This window comes from Psittacula echo (assembly GCF_963264785.1).
Source record: "Psittacula echo genome assembly, chromosome: 8".
In the NCBI taxonomy this organism is placed as follows: domain Eukaryota; kingdom Metazoa; phylum Chordata; class Aves; order Psittaciformes; family Psittacidae; genus Psittacula; species Psittacula echo.
This window is the reverse complement of record NC_137744.1, coordinates 9,555,180-9,577,010: the sequence shown is the minus strand read 5'-3', so window position 1 is coordinate 9,577,010 and position 21,831 is coordinate 9,555,180. Positions and strand designations below refer to the sequence as shown.

General features: G+C 44.5%; 1 protein-coding gene across 1 annotated transcript; it reads right to left on the bottom strand.

Moving 5' to 3' along the window:
- Nucleotides 1-1,033: 1,033 nt before the first annotated feature.
- On the bottom strand, nt 1,034-19,247 carry LOC308224602 (SLAIN motif-containing protein-like; the record flags this gene model as incomplete). Its single annotated transcript, XM_080624710.1, has 8 exons — nt 1,034-1,168; nt 2,759-3,080; nt 3,236-3,373; nt 4,207-4,524; nt 6,381-6,521; nt 9,577-9,726; nt 12,315-12,448; nt 18,541-19,247. The coding sequence occupies 8 exons, from the start codon at nt 19,245-19,247 to the stop codon at nt 1,111-1,113; spliced, it is 1,968 nt and encodes a 655-aa protein (XP_080480836.1). The 3' UTR covers nt 1,034-1,110.
- Between the last annotated feature and the right edge of the window lie 2,584 nt (nt 19,248-21,831).

Sequence of the window (21,831 nt, the reverse complement as noted above, 5' to 3'; positions counted from 1 at the left end):
GAGTTAGAGGTGAAGTGCAGAAGCCAACTCCTGCAGGCTGTGAGCTGCTGCTCATTCCTAGCACAAAACCAGCCCCCAGTCAGGCTCAGTTTGAATAAAGCAGATCTATTTCAGCACCATAACGTTTTATTAAACTACACTATCAAAATCACATTGATGGCAGGGAGAACATTGCTATCAGTGCATATCTCCTGTACTAAGACTGCATTCAGAGCATCCAGCACTTGCTGAGGAAGAAGACACTGGAACAGAATCCTTCATAACCAAAGAGACAGTAGAAAACTCTGCTACAAAACCCAGGGCGGGGGGGAGCTGGGTGGAAGAGGAAACACTTCCATTCAGATCAGGCAGGGAGGGTTACTGTTAAGAAGTTCACTTTTAACTGGTATTTAACTTTTCGTCTGAGTTAAGATGCTGCTGAATAGCAGGTTTTAAATAGCAGCCCCTGTCCCTGCAACTGCCTGTTCACAAACCCACACAAATATTGTGTACTGCTCCTTCACTTGTGAACAGTGACACACGTTGACCACAACAGCTTAAAGTGTTACCACAGTTATAAAACCCTGCTTTGTCTTCTAGAACAAACAATAAAAAGGAGCAGGAACACATTCTATACAGAAGTAAAAAACAAAAAATCAAACCAAAAAACACTTGAGTTTCAGACAGAGTCGAGAACACGAGGTTGAGTTTGAAAAGTCACTTCTAACATCTCTATAACTAGTTCTAGCCTCCCCGAGCTGCTGCTGCCATGGAACAACACAGCAACAGCTCCAAGCTGCGCCCCGGACCCCCAGCACCCTCCAGAGCAGGTCCCAGAGGGCTGCTGTGACAAACCTTCCCAAGGGCTGCAGTGGAGGTTTAAAGGAGATAAGGCTATTTGCAGTCTTCCTGTGAAGACTCGTGTTGCAGTAACGTTTACGGCAGTGGGAACACAGCAAAGGAGTTGTCTGTTCCGCTGCTGTGAGGTCAGGCTCCTGGCAGGTGACAGGGTGAGGACAGTCTGTGTCAAGAGAAGAGGAGCTATATACATCAGTTTGCAATGTGATGGGTCTCTGGAGTTCCATTGCATGCCCAGCCAGCTGGGGTCTGCTTCACAGGGGTGTTGGGTTGTCAGTAGCACCCATCCTTCCAGGAATCGTCCTCTGTGGTCTGTGCTGACTGTAGAAACCTGGGTTGAGAGACAAATGGGAAAAGGTCACTAACAAACAGCTGCAAGAAGGAGGAAGATCCCAGAAACCTGCTGAACACAGAGAATGCTTGTTTGAGGCTTCACATCTATTGCTGCCAACATCTGCCGGCCTTCAGCAAACTGCTGCAGCCTCACATGTGCCAGAGGAACAGACACAGCAGCACCAATTCCAGGCAGTGCAGGGACATTAAGTGACATTTATCCTACTCTGCTGTCAACAATCTATAGGGTTTTTCCTGTGACTGAGTCCAGGAGAAACATCTTCCCTGCAAATACAACTGAACACCTGAAAAATACCCAGGTTTTGTCATGTGTTACTGCAAAGTAATATTCAGATGGGAGGTTTTAAATAGATACATTTCAATTGAAGGCTACAATGGGACATTAAAAATCAACAAGCACTTACTGTGTATTAGCCTGATACCAAATCAACTTCACTTCCCTCAATCATAAAAGTTCATGCTACAGCTGTACCAAAAAGAGCTGTAAAAACCCAGCTTTTGGCAATTTATCACACAGAGAAGCACAGCAGATGCCTCAGGATGATGCGATGAGCATGCTTGCTCCAGTGCACAAAGCAGGGATGCAGGTATGTGTTAACATGTCTTAGAGGCCCTATTCTTTAAAGGGATTTAATAGGTTCTAACTAAACAGCTGCTGCTTTAAGACTATCTACAAGCTTCAGGTATCCACAGTGTAAGTATTTAGGAAGCTCATTGTAAAAGCCAGAAATAAATGTCAAAAAAAGCAAAGTCCAGACCCCTCTTGCATCTTTCTGGATTAAGATGTGGTCCCTAAATCAGTTCAGACTCATGCAACAAGTACAAGAATAGTAAGCTACTGAAGCCCTTTCCTATGCTCTGCTTTCCCTTGTTGTAGAAAGTTACTGTAAGGATATAGAATCATTTTACAGACAAGCCTTGGTAATTTGTCCTACTTTCCAAACCCTTTGAAAACTCACCTGGAGTCCGAACCAAAGACTAAGGAAGAAAAAAAACCACAGCAACCTTATTTCACCAGTAGCAAAGTTAAGAAGCACCAAAGTAGGTCATCTGGGAAGATTATTATATGAACAGTAAAGAGTTACTGGTCTTTTGGAAGAGTTTTTCCCCTTCCCACTGAATAAGTATGTGCCGTAATGCTCATTTCTTATAGAAAGAAGTTTGACCCTGGGGCTTTTCACTTTCTGGGATAATCAGCTTGGTTTTAATAGCACGCTTTTTTAAGCAGATGGAACACTGAAATACTGAGTGGTTTGGTCACTGCTGATGTGGTAAAAAGGGGCATCTCACCCAGAAGCTGCTGAGTCCCAGCCAGGCAGTTCCCAAAGACATCCACAGAAGGGGACTGCACCCCTGTAACATCCATCTCCCAGCTAAGTACTACTCTTTCTTCAAAGGCTCCCCAACCACAACCCTACTTCTACAGCTAGTCAGTAGTTGTGACCCAGCTCTATACCCACGTCACGCTTTAAGATTGAAGATGAACATAACTTTTTAATCAAGTGGTTTAATCTGTGAACCGAAAGGCACATGTTCAAGTCTGTGACATTTGGAGCCTCACACTTACCTCCTGGATGGTGGCGTTGGCTTGTTCTTGGGCACCGAAATCCCCCCAACAGACGTGCGGGCTTTGATGGGGGAGTTTTTTGCCACAGTGACCATGTTACTGCTTCTGGTAGTGCAAGTGCTGCTGGAAGAGCCTGTGTGGAGCTGTGAAGATGCCTGTGGCTTTCGAACTCCACTGACAGGGCCTGTGTAACTGCAGGCTTTCACTGGCTGCCTGGGTGTGAGGAGAGAGTTTGTGCATGACCCTGCCTTCATCGGCTGTCGCACTGTCAAGGGAGACTGCCCAGCACTGGAGGAATACCTGAGCTTACTGGGAGCCAGACCTAGGAATAGAGCAACAAAAGGAAGAACAACCCAGTTGGCAAAGGTAGCTTAAGAACAATTCAGGATACCAGGCCTCTCAGGGTGTCCTTAGGGTTGGTTAGACACACAGAAGGGAATCAGCTGCAGGAGTGCACAGAGAACACCTCACACCGACCTGCTGACCGCTGCTGGGTTCTGGGAATTCGGCTGCTTGGCACCTGCAGATCCGACTCCAAGCTCCGACTGCTCCTTACGGACTCCAAGGAGCGGAGGCTGGTCCTGGCCAGGTTGGGCATGCTGTGCCTCATCTCCTCTGAAACCAAGAGCAAATTCCCTGTTGCTGCTTCTGATAGCAATGGGGATGTGTAATGGGTTAGGCCCTCTCTTGAAAAACCTATGTGCTTAAAAGTAGACAAGTATCACAGAACACCGGGTTGGAACCTGAGGATCATCTGGTCCAACCTTTAACCATTAGTGTATAATTAATCCTAGAATCCCAGACCGGTTCGTGTTGGAAGGGACCTTAAAGCTCATCCAGTTCCAACCCCCTGCCACAGGCAGGAACACCTTCCACTAGAGCAGGTTGCTACAAGCCCCATCCAACCTGGCCTTGAACACTGCCAGGGATGGGGGACCACCTTCTCTGGGCACCCTGTGCCAGTGCCTCAGCATCCTCAGGAAAGAACTTCTGCCTAAGAGCTCATCTCAGCCTCCTTTCTGGCAGGTTAAAGCCATTCCCTCTTGTCCTGTCCCTACAGGCCCTTGTCCAAAGCCCCTCTCCAGGTTTCCTGTAGCCCCTTTAGGCACTGGAGCTGCTCTAAGGTCTCCCTCTAAGGAGCCTTCTCTTCTCCAGGCTGAATCAGCCCAGCTCTCTTAGCCTGGCTCAAGAGCAGAACTGCTCCAGGGCTCACAGCATCTCCGTGGCCGCCTCTGGACTCACTCCAGCAGCTCCACATCCCTCTTGTGTTGCTGCCCCAGAGCTGGAAACAGTACTCCAGGTGTGGTTTCAACAAGAGCAGAGTAGAGGGGGAGAATCCCCTCCCTTGACCTGCTTAATTCTTTGTTTCCATTAAATAACAGCACTTTTGAAATGTGTATGTCAAAATTACTTGCACTGGCTCACATCAAAGCTCAGCCCCAGCTTACCCTCACTGTTGGCATACTTGAGCCGGTCCTGCATGGGACTTTGCACAGATCTCCTTGGGGGACGGATTCGGGATGTGGATGACCTGCTGTAATCCGCACTGGAGGAAGGGGACTGACATCTGGGTGAACTGAGTGGAGACGGTGAGTATCTGTGCGTACTGCGGTACGACAGGGAGCAGTCATAGTCATCCTCATCCTCCAGGCTGTATGTGTCGAACTCCTGGTCGCTGTAGGTCCCTCTGCGCAGGGAGTGAAGCGAGGCGCTGGAGCTGCGCCGGGACACAGATGCAGAGCTGGAGGCACAGTCCTGACGGAGGCCTGGAGACAGAGGCAACATGGATCAGAGGCAGGTTTTAAATAGGAATCCCTTACCCAGATGCAACACAATTCAGAAGCAACTCTTTTATCAGTGATTTCACCTTGGGAGGAGAGTCAAGTTAAGAACTCGCTTCACCGAAGACACTCACAGCTTATGGAACAACCAAAGTGGAACAGTGTCACCCAGATCAGCACTGTTAATAGAGCTAATATTCAAATTGACCTGAATTACTCCCTGTGTCACAGACACAAGCAGCTGTGACTGTGGACTAGATACTGCCACAAAAGCTCTGTGAGGTTAACAAGATGGAGGAGTTTAATTCATAGTATGAATGGTTTAGTTCAATTAATTACTCACCCACTGACATTTCAACTGGTTGAAACAAAGATCTGAGCTTCTGTGTCCAAGGGAAAACACAGCCGATTCTTACAGACACCTCCAGTGCACATGTGTATTTACAGGTTCCCCCCTAACTTGCACCTTTAGTTCATCTTCTTGCCTAACAAAATACCAGCAATTTCCTACCAAGAACTAATTCAGCAAACTGGCAGAAGGGACTTTTGAGAAAGGCACCACTTAAAGCTCTGAAAAAGCCTCTTCCCAGTGCAGGGATTAAATACAGCAAGTGTTGCCCACTCCTCTCCCTTCACAATGCAATATGAAAAGCTTCCATCATTCCAAGGATGAAGCACTTTTCATACTGCACTGGAAACTTTGTAATGTGACAGGATTTTTATCACAAAGCATAAGAAAATATTCAAGTTTAGAAACGAAAAGGCTGTTATTTGCTTCATTTACTTTAATACAACTTCTCCTCAGCTGCAATAAAGTGATTGCAGATCTTGTGTCTTTTGCCCAGTTCTTAGATCATAGTGGTTTCTAAATGGATAAATGCACAGTTCTAAAGTCAGTGAATGTTCTCCAAACCAGCGAACTTCATTCTCCATTTCCTGTAAATCAAATTAAGGATTCATTTGCACAGAAAAACAGATCCAACCACTTTGTTCCACCTTCAATTAGGACCTCATCCAAATTCCACTGAAGTCAATGCAAAGTTTACCAATGATTTAATGGGAATTGGATCCAGGCCCTGAAATCCCCCCACTGGGACACGAATATGTTTCATTGTTAAGTTAAATCCACAGAGCCGCTTCTGAATGGTTTACCAGAGCAAAACTTAAACTATAACTCCAGCTCTTTCAGGTTTAGCACTCCTGAACTCCTGGGTTTACTCAGTAGAGCAGTGAATAGTATCTGCATCTTCTGTGCCATAAACAACTTATAAAACCCAGCCCTGCAGACAGCTGCTAACAGGGCTCCAGGCTGCAGCCACTGTTCAGAAAACCACACGTTTACAAGGAGAAAAATTGCTGGGTTATTATTTCAGCTGGATCAGTTCCCAAAGCAATCCACAGGGAATGTCCTGCTTGTGTTTGCTCAAGTGAGGGAGCTGCAACCAGGTGGGAACTGTGAGCTGCTGCTGTTTGAACTGCCATGACAATGAAACAGTCTCTCATGAAACTACACCTATACTTCAGAGCCAACATGGGATGGAGGAGATCTGAGTATTAAAGAGTGCTTATGTATCTAACAGTGGGGTTTGGGATAATACTTTCCACACTATCCTCTGCTTTAAGAGGTGTGATCTTGAGAACGTTCTACAATTGCTAAGTTTGAGTGGCAGTTTGGGCCTGTACAATATTAAAGGAAACCCCTGCAAATCACAAACATGTGAAATGATCTTTCCAGTTATTCTTTTGTTGTTAGGGAAAGCGGAAGAGAACTCCAGTTAGAATTCATCTATGTATCTCTACAGTGCTAAAACTACCACACAAAGGAGATGGCCATCACGTACTTTCTTCCTGAAGGCGTGCCATGACCTGGACATCAGTCAAGTCCTGCAGTTTATATCCCATAGAGATGGAGTCATCAGATGTACTCAGCTCACTGTCCACAGATGACTGAGAGCTCAGTGCAGAGTGCATGCTCAGATAACCTTCAGGAGGGAAGAGGAACACAAAAAGCATTCAGACATCCACATACAAACCAAGAGCAAGCAGCAGAGCAGGTATTCTGGTAATAAAGCCAGTGCAGTTGTGAAGTTGAGGAATGGTTGCTAGAAATAATTAAGTAGTTAGAAATAACTGAGAACACAACACTCAGTGTTTTGACCTGCAGTTTTCAGGAGGCATAGTTGTATCTGTGCAGGGAACAAGCTGTGGAGAAAGTAATTTTGAGTTTAGAACCATTAGAGTATCAGTATTATTTCTCCCTATTTTGAGAAAAGGGCAACTATTGATCTAGATACATATTTGTATAAAAAAACCCCAATCAAACCACCCCAAACCTCACACAACAGAAAAACACCCCCCAGGGAAACACAAAAAATGACCAGAGAAATTTCTGGGAGCACGGAAGGATCAGTGAATGTGAAACCTCTACATGGCAAATGTGCTCACCTATGCCACATGCTCCCAGTATAACTAACCCTTGAACACAGACACATCAGACCACGTAACTCACAGAGCTATTTTAGGAGAAAATACATCATAACCTAAATTAATTTCAAGACAAGTTTGCAATTAGTAGTGTATAGATTTAGACTCCACACTGACAGCAGATCGGATGAAGCAGGTAGATATGCAAGAGCCTGAGAGCACTTAACATCACTTTCAGCTAAAGTAGGCTTAACAGACACAAATCCTGCTCAAGCAGGGATTTGAGATCATCTCTTAAACAAAAAGCAACGAGCAGGCTGAGGCACACCAGCAGACACATCCAGAGTGGAAGTCAGCCTCCCAGAGCATCCATGGGATGTCATTCACCACAGACTTCCACTTCAGCTTCAGGCTTGGCCTGGTGTGCTCTGAGGGGTCTTCACAGCAGCACATTGACTGAGTAATTCTCAATACAACATTTTGCCTGTTCTCAGCAAAACATCTAAAAGCCATTGCTGAGCAGCCCTTTTGAACAATGGTCAATTCCAGGCAGGCAGGAAGAAGCAGCAGTTTCCCAACGTTACTTCTTCAATCAGTTTTGAAGAGCAGCAACCGATGAAATGGAAAAGACACATTTAAAGTCCAGGTGTAAAATAAATACATTGAGCAAACTGCTTTGTACCAGTAAGCCTTCAATTCCTCAGCTGCAAAAGCCAGCTTTAAGATGTAACACAATACCATGAGAGAAGTGTGACTGTAGTGTAAGCACTGTGTTTGTGCACACATGTGCTGCACAAATATATGCTCCAAGTCAAGACCCTCCAGTATTATTACTGTACAACACAATCCTGTTTTTCCTTCTGGTGTCAGGAAAAGACATTGGAGGCAACACAAGTGTAGGGATTGCACCTGTGGGATGCAGGGTAAGGAATAAGCAGTTTTCCATACTAAAAGTTGTATTTTTAATGCAGCTGTATCCTGAATGCAGCTGTTTAAGAAGTTCCCACTCAGTTGTATGTGGTTAGTTTGGTTGTTGCAATCCAAACTGCAGGTCTGTTTTAAAACAGTTAAGGAAAGAAGGAGGAAAACATTCACATTCTTTCATCAGCAAAAAGCGTTGTGGGATCAACACTGCAAGATGGGCGGACTGTGATTTTCATTACAGAACCTTCACATCTGGGTTTTGTCACAGGCTCTTTGTTTAGTTTTTCAGGGCAGTTACTGTTAAACAGTTTTCAAGGTAGGGAAGTTTCGTTCTCAGATACAACATTAGATTTGAGTCATTCAAGTTGCTGGTGAACTTTAAACTCGCGTTAGCACTTCCTCAAGGGACGAGCCACCACACAGGCGACATGAACTCTCATGTATAATCCCATTTGGATAAAACCTGTTCTATGCCTGCCTTTTTATGTGGCATCTGTGACAGCTTCCCATTTGCAGGGTGAATGAAGAAGCCTTAGAAGTTCCACAGACACTTTGGTTTTACACATCAGTTACTGTTTCTTTGTGAAAAGGTGGGCAGAATCTAGGTTGCCAACCAACCTCTTGTTAAAAACAAGAGATTGATTTAGAAACTCTTCCCTGCAGAATCCAGCTTGCAAACCCAGCAGTCCTACATGCAGCTTTTGTTTGCAAACAGAGATCAGTGTTCACTTCTATTTACAGCAGAAACCCAGCAGCTCTTAAGAGCATACCTGCACCTGTGGAAATAGCCATATCAACCCTTTTTTAATCCATAAAAAAGGGGCTCATTCAACAGCAAGTTTCAAGCCAGGACTGTTAAACATGCTTTATGTTTTTAAACATGCAAATTAGGACATAGCAATTTCCAGGAAAATAAACAAAGCAAGAAATCAAGGAAGACTCCTTTGATCATAAAGCCACAGGGCAAAGTCTTTGTGCTCGGAAGCTGAACACAACCTGCAGCCAGGATAAACGAGGCTCCTGCAAGAGCCCACATGGACTCCTTAGGCAGCAGCTTTATATGCAAAGGCAGACTTGAGGCTTAGAAGCTTCATTATCATTCCTACAAATATGGGTTTCCAACAGGAATTGTGTGGAAATGGCCTCTAAGGTAGGAAATCTTACTCCAAACACAATTATATCTGACAAAACTTTTGTTATGTTGTGTTCACCTGCCCACTTGGCCAATTTAAAAGCTTCTCCTGGAGATTACACCTTTTACCTTAAAGCACAAGGCTCCTTTCTGTTGCCTACATTAATCAGGATTTACAAAACAAACTCTCAAGCCAGCAAACTGAATCCAAGGAATTTTATAAAGTTAACACCTATAGAGGATACCATTATTCAAGAGCAGTATTTTCTTTGCCCCAACAGCTATTTTCTAAGTGAAGTCAGCTAAAATTAGTACAATTTATAAATATATAAAGTTATAAAAACAGAAACCATGAAATAAATACAAGACATTTAGAATGCAAGGAGGTTTTCTCTAATGAAACAGATGAGACCTGGGTCAGTCAGCAAGCAAAATAAAAAGGAGAAAATCCCCATGAGTGAACTTGAATCTCTTAGTAACTTTTCCCCGTGTCAGTTAGCAAAACTCCTTGCATTTTAAACACTGGAGGTTTGCACTGCTCTACTGACATGCCATACCTGAGCTGCCACAGGTTAGTAGTGCTTTGTTAGTCGATTTGAGATGCCCGGGAGAGTTTAGTGCATTGCTACAGGAGCCTGGCTCTGTATTCAGATTATGGGTGCTTGGTGATGCCAGCGGACTGCAATACAGGTTTTTCCATCTACTGGCTAGAAGGAAAAATACAAAAAAGCCGTCAAGGTTATCGAGTTATTTTGAAAACCAAAGTGCATAAGATAAAGAAAGGCAACAGATCAAACAAGATTCCATACTGTAACAGATGTACTTCAAATGAGACATTTTGACAGTGTCAGTTACCACTGCAGGAAGCAAAGCAGTGCTTGCCTCTTGCTTGTTCTCCCCTTTAACTTGTTCTGTCACTTCTGAAGAATTCCAAGAATAACTGCTGACAAACTGGGCTTTAACAAGCCACACACTTTGAAAGGTTTAGGGCTGGTCTTCAGACATGGCTGTTTTCATGAGTATCTGTCACTTTTACACCCCATCTTCCCTCTGAAGAACTCCACTGACCTGCATATCTTTACACATCTGTTATTTTGACTTTATCCTGATGGATTCAAACCAGCGTTGCACCATGAAGCTGTGCCTTGGGATTGAACTGAGAGCAGATCAGTATGGGAAACAGCCATTCTGAAATCCTCATTCAGCACAAAGACTCACATATGAGTTAGAGAAACAGTCAAAGTAAGCCAGGTAGCAAAATTAGTGCATCCACACTTGTGAAGTGGGAAATGAACACCTAAGGAATGACTTCATCTGTGACCTGTATATATTTAAGGGGCTGCTGGATTGCCCATAAGCCATTATCACTGAGAGAACAGTAGCTAAGAAAATAACGAAGATTCACGATAAAAGTAAGTTTTCTTGTTTATTTCCCCCCCCCCAAATATAAGATCAGACTATCTGAGTTTGGAGCGATGGTGTACAATAAAACCTGATATATTTCAGGCAGAAAGCAAAGAGTTAATGGAATGAATCTTTATTCAAGTTTTTAAGAGCAGATGGTTTATGAAAGTAAATGAAGTTTGGTCTCAAACAACATTGTTATCTCAAATGAGGAATTTCAAGGCTAAACTCAAAATAAGCCTGATCACAAGCACTGCCAAAACACTGTAAGAATGTAACTTAAACCCCCAAACAAATCAAAACCCAAACAATGAAAAAAGCCACTCAAAACCCTCCCAACAAAACAGCATCCTCTCAGACTTCAAACCCCTGAGGTCAAATTACTGCCCAAACTGAAGTCAGACTTCTTGCATTCACACAGAGGACAAAGCCAGTTCAAACAAGGCAGACAGCAACTTCTGCACCAAGCTGGGAGCTTGATTTCAGCAGTTAAGAACATCCCTGAACTTCACACCATTAATTCTGTTGGAAACTGCACTGTTTCAAATACCAACCCTGCTTTTGTGGTTAGATGTCGGTGAGTCAAACCAGACAGATGAAGTTGCAACAGGTCCTGCTCTGAGGTGCTTTTCAGTGAGGAGTTGTTAGAGGAACATACTAAAACTGGTCAACCCTCCAGCTGCAGGGTAAAACCCAGCTGCCTACAGAGGAAAGCTGTATCCTACACAAAGCTGTACAGTATAGAACAAGGTTATTTATTCACTGCAAACCCCTCAGTGGTTTGGCTACCAGCAATTCAGCCCATTTCCCATTCTAACCCAGAGGACATTGGAAAAGACATGATTGTCTTTCCACCACATGGATTCCAGGTGATATACTACAGGTATGCAGAAATGGAACCTTCTCAGTTTTGGAATGAAGTAAACTCTGCAGCTATTCTAACAGCTCTTACACCAGCGAAAGGCTAATGTGGTATTGATCCTCTGGTGCTCTGAAAAAGAGAACACACAAACCTACAAGCCCAGAATACTCCTGAACAGAAAGCTCTGTCCATTTCATTTCAGGCAGATTGATTAAGGGATTTTCCCTCCGTGGTGAACTAGTGCAGCTAAAAGCAATCACACACTGCTTGTAGGGGATGATGAAACTGGAATTAAAACTAGGTTTCCATGTGACTCCATTTCTGCGAGTTAGGGATTTTAATGTTTTATGATTGTAAGCTTTGAGCAGCAGACAACTGCATTACCAGGTAATGCTACTAATGGTACAGGTACTGTAAGAATCATTACTATTAGAAACACTTAACACCACCAGAACTTCTGATATAGAAAAGAAGCTGCAATAAGAGTTTTGTCTGATTCTCTCCCCCATTCCCCAGAAGCATATTATTCCCTCTACATATCTGTACACTGAAGATGTTTAAATATTGAAAAATAGTATCAAGAACCAGCAAACACTACAATGTGTTTTAGAGTTTTGGCTCTGAACATAATCAAAAGCAGAAAACAAGGTGGTCAATCTGGCCATTAAACTGAAATGCTTCAATTTGCTTCTTAACAAATACATAGAGGTGAAAGACTACAGTTCTACTTGTTTGGTCTGTTCTTTGCCATCAGTGCAATTTTCTTGCTGTTTACAGACTGATCTCTTACCTTCATAGTTGAGGCATGACCAGCGTAACCAAAAGCAGGGAGGTTTCCATACACCACCACACAGGGCTGCACAAACATGCACAAATCTGAGCCAACATGTGAAGTGCAGTGTCTGCAGACACTCTCCACCACTGCAACTGCACCCTTCAGGCCTCCTCTGCATCACCACTTCTCACTGATGTCAAGTACACAAGCGGAAACGAGGGACACTTGAGGCACCAATGTCCCAGCTTACGTACCTTGATCGAGTCTGCTCAGCAGCGTTCGACAGGCCACCTCTGTCTCAGGGCTGGGGTGATCCAGCACCTGCCGGCACCATTTTAAAGGTGAGGCTGTTTTCTGATCCACAGATTTCCTTGGGGATACATAGAGCCTTTGCAAAGATGGAAAGGAGACAGGAAAAAATGCCCATTAACTCAAAGCACACAGCCAATGAAACAGCATTTACTAAAGTGCATTTAACAGGAGTCAATAGAGAAGTTACCCAAATGAAAAACAGGAGAGAAAGACTGAGATGAGCTCTTAGGCAGAAGGTCTTCCTTGTGAGGGTGCTGAGGCGCTGGCACGGGGTGCCCAGAGAAGCTATGGCTGCCCCATCCCTGGCAGTGTGGAGGCAAGTTCCAGTATTTGAGCATGAAACAATGATGAGGATGGTTTTAAGACCTCAAGGAATGTCTGCATGTGCTTCACTGGCCTCTTACACACTTGAGCAATAACTTTTGACACTCCTGCAGTGAAATACATCAAGTTTTTCTGCTCCAGTTACTCATTCTCACTCAGGCACCTACCTTGTATTCAATCCATAAAACACTGCTTTCCACAACAAAACCAATACAAATCAACAGAAATTTCAGTAATTATCCCATTACTTTCTGAAACCTCTCTTGTTTGAAAGGCACAGAAGCATACTATGGGGCTCTCAGGTGCCTATCCATGTTTGGCCAAGGTAAAAAAGACAACTGGGATATTTAAAATACTGGCATCAAAATGTCTATCTCAGCTATCACCCTGCCTCCTGTCCTGACTCCAGGTAAGGATAAGCACAGAAACCATCAATCCCAAAGCCGTACTGATGCAGAAAGGTGTCCTGGACTCCCTCAGCCTGGCAATCTGGGAGTGTCAGATGGAGCATTTATCAAAATCACATTTTTTAGTAAAGCATCTAAGCCCTTTCTTGAATTCATACCTGCTTCTAGCATCCACAGCACCCTATTGCAGCAAGTCCTGCAATGCCCCAGCATCCAGGGTGAAGATCCACCTCCATCCATTCACCTGCCCTAAAAATATCACCTGCTATTTACACTTATATTCCTCTTGTCTGGCTCTTGAAGGGTGGGTACAGATGGAAGGTCATTATTCCCTCTTGACATGCTACTCATGGGTTCATAGATCTTAATAATATCCCTGCCCCTGGCCAGACCCATCTTTTGCAGTCTCTTCAGTCACGCTCTCCTGAAGAAGCTTTTTCATACCAAGCTTTACAGGCAAATACCAAAATCCAAAAGCTAATTTGCTATTGACAAAATAAACACTGAGAAACACGAACACTATTATTCCTGCAGCTGCAATATCCCCACAAGCACATCTTACTGTGCTCCTGCATGGGTAAATGAGCATTGCAGCTACTCAGATCCAATAAATCAGAGAGAGCCAATTGCTCTCTCTCTGGATTTATTTTACAGTTGAGACAAAAAAAGCAGTAATAAAACCATCAAATAAAAAAGAGGCCAATGGCCTCCTTAGGGCAGGTCACGCTGTTCTTCACGTATTTTAGGTTAAGGGAGGAAATCCTGCTCTACTTCAGGAAGCAGTAGTTCTACCTAGCTCCTTCCATACTGCTAATCATGTTTCTATGTGATCAGATGTATGGTAACACTTGTTTGATTGCCAGAACTGTTTCCACATGGAGCAGGGTGTTGGAGTCCTCTGTAGTCTGGCAGAGGACTCTCATTTCCCAGCTGACAAGTCTATTGGTAAGAGATGGATTCATTTAAATTTCATGCAATCATAGGATCAATCCCAGACTGGTTTGGACTGGAAGGAACCTTAAAGCTCATCCAGTCCCAACCCCCTGCCATGGGCAGGGACACCTTCCACTAGAGCAGGTTCCTCCAAGCTCCATCCAATCTGGCCTTGAACACTGCCAGGGATGGGGCAGCCACAGCTTCTCTGGGTTCCCTGTGTCTCACCACCCTCACAGGGAAGAGATTTCACCAAACTGAAGGAAGAAAGCTCAACTCAGAGCACTGACAGACAGCTTAATTGAACAAGAGGGGAATTCAGGTTTGATCCCACAGCATCTAGCTTGCTAATTTCCCTTTTCAAGAAACTCTGGAGAAGGCTTCAACACACCAACTTCTCAGGTACGCTAGCATCCTGTATGCAGTGTTTCTGGTACAAATATGCTCAGGTGTGCCATGAAGCATGCACACAACTGTCAGTTAACCAGTCAGCCAAAGTCCTTTGACTTTAACGAATACCTGACTCCTCAGTAAGCTTTACCCTGCAGTTTGCTCCCTCAACTCAGCAGTTAGGGAGTGAAGTGTGTGCTGTTTAAATGCCAAAAGGTTATGCTTTGAATGTTTTCTGTGCTCAAATTGCAAATGACAATTTAGAAGCTATCTGGGTAGTTACAAAGCCTAACACAAAATTCAGAAAGCAAACATTGGGGGCATATATCCTCAATGCGATGTACTGGGGTTTGCTGTGGAACTGATTAAATATAAATGAGGTTTTCTTCAGCTGCTGTGAGGAAACCCTTGGGTAAAACATCTTTACTTTCTGCTTAGTAGTGTTTCACTTTCCCATATCAAGAATTCTATGAAACGCAGCTCTGGTAAGTGTCAGGCAGTTCCAGTTGTGCAACAACTATGACAACTTTCCCAACCTGCACACTGCATAGAAGAAAAAGCATCTTTACAATTCAGGACACATCAGATGAGTTATAAGTGTGCAAGCCTGTACTGCCTGAGAGGTTAAGATCCTAATCAGATAAGATATTTGCACTAGTAAATCTATAGGTCATTAAGAGGCGACTTCAGGCTGCAGAAAGCTCTATAACTAGTGCATTACCGCATTAAACTGAGAGTAAAATGAACTGCAGTTTTTAAGACATGCTGGTTTATTACATGCCTTCCACAGCACTTAGCACAAGTTGCTACCACAGCACTAAAAGTGAGCTACATGCATCAGAGCAAGAAGAAAGAGACCGGAGGTAGCTAAAGATGTTTAGAACAATTTAGGTTTACACGATATACTTCCAGAAAGTGCTCAGAAGGCAGCTAAATTCTTCTATAAAGGTGTATTTCAAACAGGTAATGCATCCATTTTCCTTTCCTTTACATATCAGACTTGAGAAAGTTGATTTTCACATTTTTTTCTGTGCTTTATGTTGTTCTAGTCTCAAATCTAAATGCTACTGTTGAACAGAACAGCTCAACAATAGAGTGTTGTGGAACAACAGTGAAACAACATCTGGCAGGTCTTGTAATGACAGAAACTAAGGGAAAAAGGAGGAAAATCATGTGGAAAACACTCCACACGAAGACATTCCAGTATTAGCCCAAGTAGAGGTTTGAGCCTTTCTTACCCAAAAACTGGGAAAAGAGGAATAAAATGATACTGCAAAGCCCCGAAGAGGTGCTGCTTTTCCTGCCTATCTAGTGACTAATCCTGCTCAACAAAATCCCCAAATCTAGGCACTAAGTCCCAGAAGCTCTAAACACACATTAGCTTAAGCTCATGACACAGCCAATAGTCTGTAAGATGATCAAAAGGCACCTTGTGGGACAACTCACGAGCTGCATTATACGAACACGGCACAAGTCTGCTGAGCTGCGTGTGAAAAAGATTTCCCGCTCTGCTCTGGCAGTGGGAACGAGCATATCCCTGCTCATACCTCACCCTAAGGAAAAGAGCAGGAGCCAACACCTCAAGCATTTCACTAAGAAAGCAGTTGACTATATCAAGTTAAAAATACCTCTAGAAGGTTTTCATAAGGTGACCAGCCTGAGAAACAAAGACCTTGTGAATTGCTTTTCATAGAATCACAGAGTGGTTTGGGTTGAAGGGACCTCAAAGCTTATCCAGTTCCAATCCCTGCCATGGGCAGGGTCACCTTCCACTATGCAGGTTGCTCCAAACCCCATCCAACCTGGCCTTGAACACTGCCAGGGATGAGGCAGCTACAGCTTCTCCAGGCACTCTGTGCCTGTGCCTCACCACTAAACAATAAACTAAAAGCAGAGAAAACGACAACTTAATTCTTTGGGGGAGCACCTACAAGTGGCAAACACTGAGGAAGACAAACAAGGCCAGGCTCCTGCAAGCACGGCTGGTTTGATCCCTTCTGTGCAGGGAACAGCCTTTCTGCAAACTACTCAGGAGCTGACCTGCACTGAGGTGTAGCTTAAAGGAGCTCATCCATTAGGAGTGAGCAGCACTCCAGTCTGAATGTGGCTGAGCTGTGTTGACCCAGCAGCACAAAACACTGACTTCCACTTGATCAAGTCTAGGGGATATTTACAATTGTGAACAGCTATTTGAGAAAGGGACCTAAGCAAGCAAGTCAAAGGAGAGCCATCAAAGAGGTAGAGAGTTACACCTGCAGCGTGGGATGCGGCACCTCACATTTCAGAGTTCAGTCACTGCAGGGTTGTTGTTATAAACACAAACCCTGCTGAAGCCGAGGGAAGCTGCACAGAATCATGTGCAAGTTTGATCCAAATAAACCCAATAATTTCAAAGTAGTGCAGAAACTAAGCCTCTGTCTGCACCTGCAAGATAAACCCTCTGCCCCATGGCTTTGTGCTTCCGACTTCCTCTCCTGGGGCCATGGGGTTTGCTGTTATCACATCAGCCCAAGGGCAGACTGCACCAGAGGCCTCAAACCTGCCGAGAAGTTATGATGCATAAGAACAATATCACAACAGAAATCACCTTGAAGTTTGGACCTGTTCTTAGAACTAGAATGACACGAACATCTAAGAACCAAAGCCTCATTTTTTGAAAGCTTCTCATTCCCAACCCCCTGTTTTAAACACTTTCATAATTTAAAGACTACAAACTGAATTCTTTATATTCTTAAGGTATAAAGCATCACCCCTCTAGTAGGTGATATTAAAGATAAGGTCAGCAGACCAAGAGGCTGTTAACTGAACAGATAGAAGCAACGCAACATGATCAAAGGTGATTTATGATAATAGTACTTGCACAAGTGCTCTATAATACCACAGCTCCTTGGGGCACCTCTTTTTAATATGTTTGCCTGTATGAGCCAAATCTGACAAGAAAACAGAGGTATCAACAACAGGAAGATCATAGTCTAGTGAGAAGGTCACCTGGCAAAGAACAACCTCATGAGTCACAAGCTCAAGGGAAGGTGAAGACGCAGAGCTGCTGGGAGCAGAATCAGTCCTGATGGCACCAACACCATCCATTGCCCACGTAATCTCAGACTCCCTCTGGTTCTTTCACCCAATCAATGCAATTTGAAGAATCTCATGAAACTGAACACAAAACTGACTGTTTTCATTAACATGGAAATAATGAAGCCTGTCTTCCAAATTTAACTCTTTAATTCTCTTTAAAGAAATCTGCTCCAAATGCTGTTTAGGTATGCTAAGGAGTTTCAGTGATCGAGTTAGAACCATTACATAGGTTTTAAAAGAAAGCTTGCAAATTAAAAACCAACCAACAATTATGTTTTTAATATAATCTCGAATTTAGACTTGAGCTGAGCTCATCACATTAGTGAGCTCCATTCCATTAACAAAAGTTTACCTTCACTTACAACGGCTGGAGTTTCAAGTCACAGCTACTGCATGAGCTGGCATTAGCCTCAAACTTACCTAGCTTTGGAAGGGCAAAGGGAAATTAATCTGCTGATTTATACAACAAGTTCTAAACAAGGCTGGTGAAGCAGAGAGGCCTACACAGTGAGCTTGGCTGAGGATTACATCACTGATCTGTTTCACTTCATGTCTCTAAACAAAAGAAACAGGTTAACTGTGAAGAAACAGTATTCAGGAAATGGAAATGATTTGTTGTCTTAGATACCAGCAGAAGTCACAAATTCCAGGCAGCCTAAGGTCTCACTTTGCGTTTTACAACATTCTCATTTGTACATAACTATTAAATACCGTATTTAAAGTTTAAAAACTCCATTATTCATTCACCTGCATGTGTTACACACAAACTGGCAGGGAAAGGAAGGGAAACTTTCTGTGCGTTCTAGGGGGAAAGACAAAGCCTTAGAGTTAACCTGATTTAAGAAATAATAATAATGCTCTGGCAAAATGGTCTGAAAAATAAGACCAGTCAATAACAGGAACTGCATTCCTGCTGCTAGCAATCAAAGCACTGTATAGAAATCACTTTATATCCTTAAAAATCACTGCACACCTAAAACCAAACTCCCAACTGCAGCAGGAGTTCCAGGTATCACTGAGGGTTTGAAATACCTACCAGCAGTCTTCTTCTTCGTTGCAATTTTCAAATTCTAACACTTTGACTTCATCCAGATCCGTGTTATTGGACAGACTTTCTGATTCTCCACATTTCTGACTGGGATTTTGTTCATTTGTTTTAATTGAGGAATCAATACCTGCAAGGACCATGTTTCCCATCAGCTCTGTACTATCACTCATGGCTGTACGTGAGGAACACCTCATATCACCATCATCCTTCACTTCCACCTTACACACGCTGGAAGACAATTCCTCAGTGGCACTGCTGCTACTATACTGCATTTGGGCATCTATATCTTTTGTGAAGCAGTTGTTGTCTCCCGCCTCTTTTCTTATCTTGCTTAGTTGGCTGCGCAGATCCGCCATGATTTGCAATTCCTGCTTCTCGGTGATGGCATTGATGCTGTTATTAATCTCCATCCCATTAAGGCCAGAGCTGTGGTTATCCACAGCAGTATGGAGCTCGCTCTGCACTGTCCCAAGCACACTCCTGCTGCTTTTGGTCCTTGGGTGCTGGTTCTCTATCTCCAGCCTCCTCACCAGCTCCCGCAGCTTCCGCACCTCTGCCAGCTCCGCACCCACCTCCTGGGGTGCCGGCGCCGTGGCAGGGCCCATGGCTGAGTTCTCCATGGAGTCTCGTCCTAAGGCTGGCTCGAAAGCATGATCCTGCTGTATGACCGGCACATTTTCAGGCACCACCATCATCCAAAACACACAGTGGCACTGCAAGACATGAGAAACATCTAAAAGCTCCATGAAGATGCACCGTATTTTTAAGCCAACTGGCATTAAACCCCCCAAAATCTCACTTCTATAAACATAAACTAATTACACTGGGGTACAAGGACATTTAATCAAAACCTATTGAAAGATAACAACTGAAATTAATAGGAAAAATTTCAACAAACACAAAATACTCATTTGAAACAGCGAGGATGTGTGACTTGTGCTACAAAGTGGCTGTATAAAAGGAAGCTGATTTAATCACAGTTTCCATCTGTTTACTAACAAAATATGTGAGAAAAGCACTGCCTGAGCAAAGCCAGGAAACATCATTAGCAGGTGCTGACGTCAAGCAACGACAACACGAAGAAAATGCTAAAAACATCCTTTGTTTCATTACCAGGTTTATCCTGGAAAAGCAGAAAAAGAACTGGAGAAGGTTTCTGGATCAACTCACAGCAAAGACTAATGACAGGAACCGCAGTTTCAGTGGGAGATGAAAATAAGCATCATTCGTGTCTTAATTAGCATCTTTTCCTGTTACAAGTGCAAAGGGAGAGAGGCAAGCTCTTTGAGGCCAACACAGCAAAAACCAGAACAAAAAGAGAGATAAATACACCCCAACATAGATTACATATTCCCGCAAGTTTCATAAACCAAAGCCTTCTACTTGGTTTTGTTTGTTTAGTGCTACTGTTCAGCCTGTGGCTGTTGACCAGGGTGAACAGCAGCAGAGCACCCTCGCTCTGGCAGCTTTACACTGCCCAAGTTTCCAGGCTTCCAAAAAATTCACACGCATTTAACATCCAGCTTTCCACCACTTACAGATAAGAAGCAAACACTGGTTTTCCCCTGCACTAGTGATTTACATGAGTCTTCCATTTCAACATGTGATTCATTTCTGAACTGACTCTTCACTGAAGAGCCCCTAATACAAGATTAATGCTCCACAGAAGGAGTAAAAGGGATTCCCCCCCAAAATATAAATCCTTTCTAGTCTGCAGAAGGAGAGCAAACAGACTGACAGATGAGGAAGCCAGACACGACCACACTGAAGTTTAATAGAAGATGTGATGCAGACATCACAACTGCACTTGGACCCTGGTTTTCTGTGGCTGTAGATATTCTTTGCCCCTCCATTTGTTGCCTCAAAGTTTCCCCTGTTTTCAAGGCCCAACTGCCAGCAGGTGAGAGAAAAACACAAAAATTCAGTGTCACATCAAAAATATATTAACACACCCTCAGCATCTCGCTATTACTTCAATCACTTGTAACTGCAGCACCTGAGCGTGTTTCCTACAAAATGCATTTTGTTTTGGGTTTTTAACTTGTCAGTTTGTGTTTTTATTTAGGTCCTGTACAGGAAAGATGAAAGTTTTAGGCTTACATTTGAATTCGTAATGAAGACAAACAGCTCCTGTGAAGAGCTGACTGCAGTGCGCTTTGAACACCACTCTCAAAATGACGCCTCTAAGGAGCATTCCTGAAGTCATTTTGACTTGGGAATGAGAAATTTAATGTGTGGTTCCCAGAAAATCCGATTCCTACTCATATGTCCACTTGGAAAACCTTGTGGGATCATCCGTTCTCTCCATGAGTAACGAAGCACAAATCATTTCCAAAGGAACACAGAGGATTCCCAAAGGCAGCTCAAAGCTCCTGCTCAGGAACCTGAGGATGCACCAGTGGGGAGTTTAAGAGTTCCACTGTCAAAGCAAAACACCACAGCCCAAGGGGGGAGCAAAGAGATCTGTCAACCAACAAATCCCTTCCTCTCTAAGACTGAGGAGCAGCAAAACCTGCTTTTTCATTCACAGACAGGGAGTAAACAGATTAAAACCATTTCGATTTTTCCCACGACCAGCAAGCCTAAAACCCACCCAAATAAAGGAGCAGGGATGCAGGAGGGAAAAATGTGCATCTGAAAAACTTGATTTCATTGTATAAAGGGTTCAAAAGGCGGGGGAAAGAGAAGGGAAGAGGCGGCCCCATCGGAAGCCCTTGCTGTGCCGGAGACAATCATTCGGAGTTTCCCATCAAGACATCCGGGTTTCTAGCGAGGGTTAACGGGATCCCCTCACCACAGAGAGCAGGACGAGGCCGGGGAGGGGGGAACGGACACCATCCCCTCCCAGCCCGCGCTCCCCGCCCGCAGGTAACGGCCCCGGCCGGGAGCCAAGGAGCGTGGACAGCTCCCAGTGCGCGGGCAGGGCCGCTCCGAGGGAGAAACCGGGAGAAGGAGGAGGGTGAGGGCGGGGAGAGGGTCGCAGCCAGCACCGGGTGCGGCGGGAGGAGGCGGCGGGGCCCTGCCGGAGGCGCGGGGCCGTGAGGGGCCAGGGCGCGACCCTGACGGGGGGCGCGGCCGGTCCGCGCTGAGTGCTGCGGCCCCGCTGTGCCCGTCTCCCACCCCCCCCCCCGCACGGTACCTGCCGCCGGTGGCCGGTGCTCGGTGGCCGCCGCTCCCGCTCCTCCTGCTCCGCCTTTCTCCGGCGCCGCCGCGCGCCCCACTCGCAAACGGCGGGAGGGACGCGCCGCGCGCGCACTCGGGGCCCGCCCCCTCCGTCAG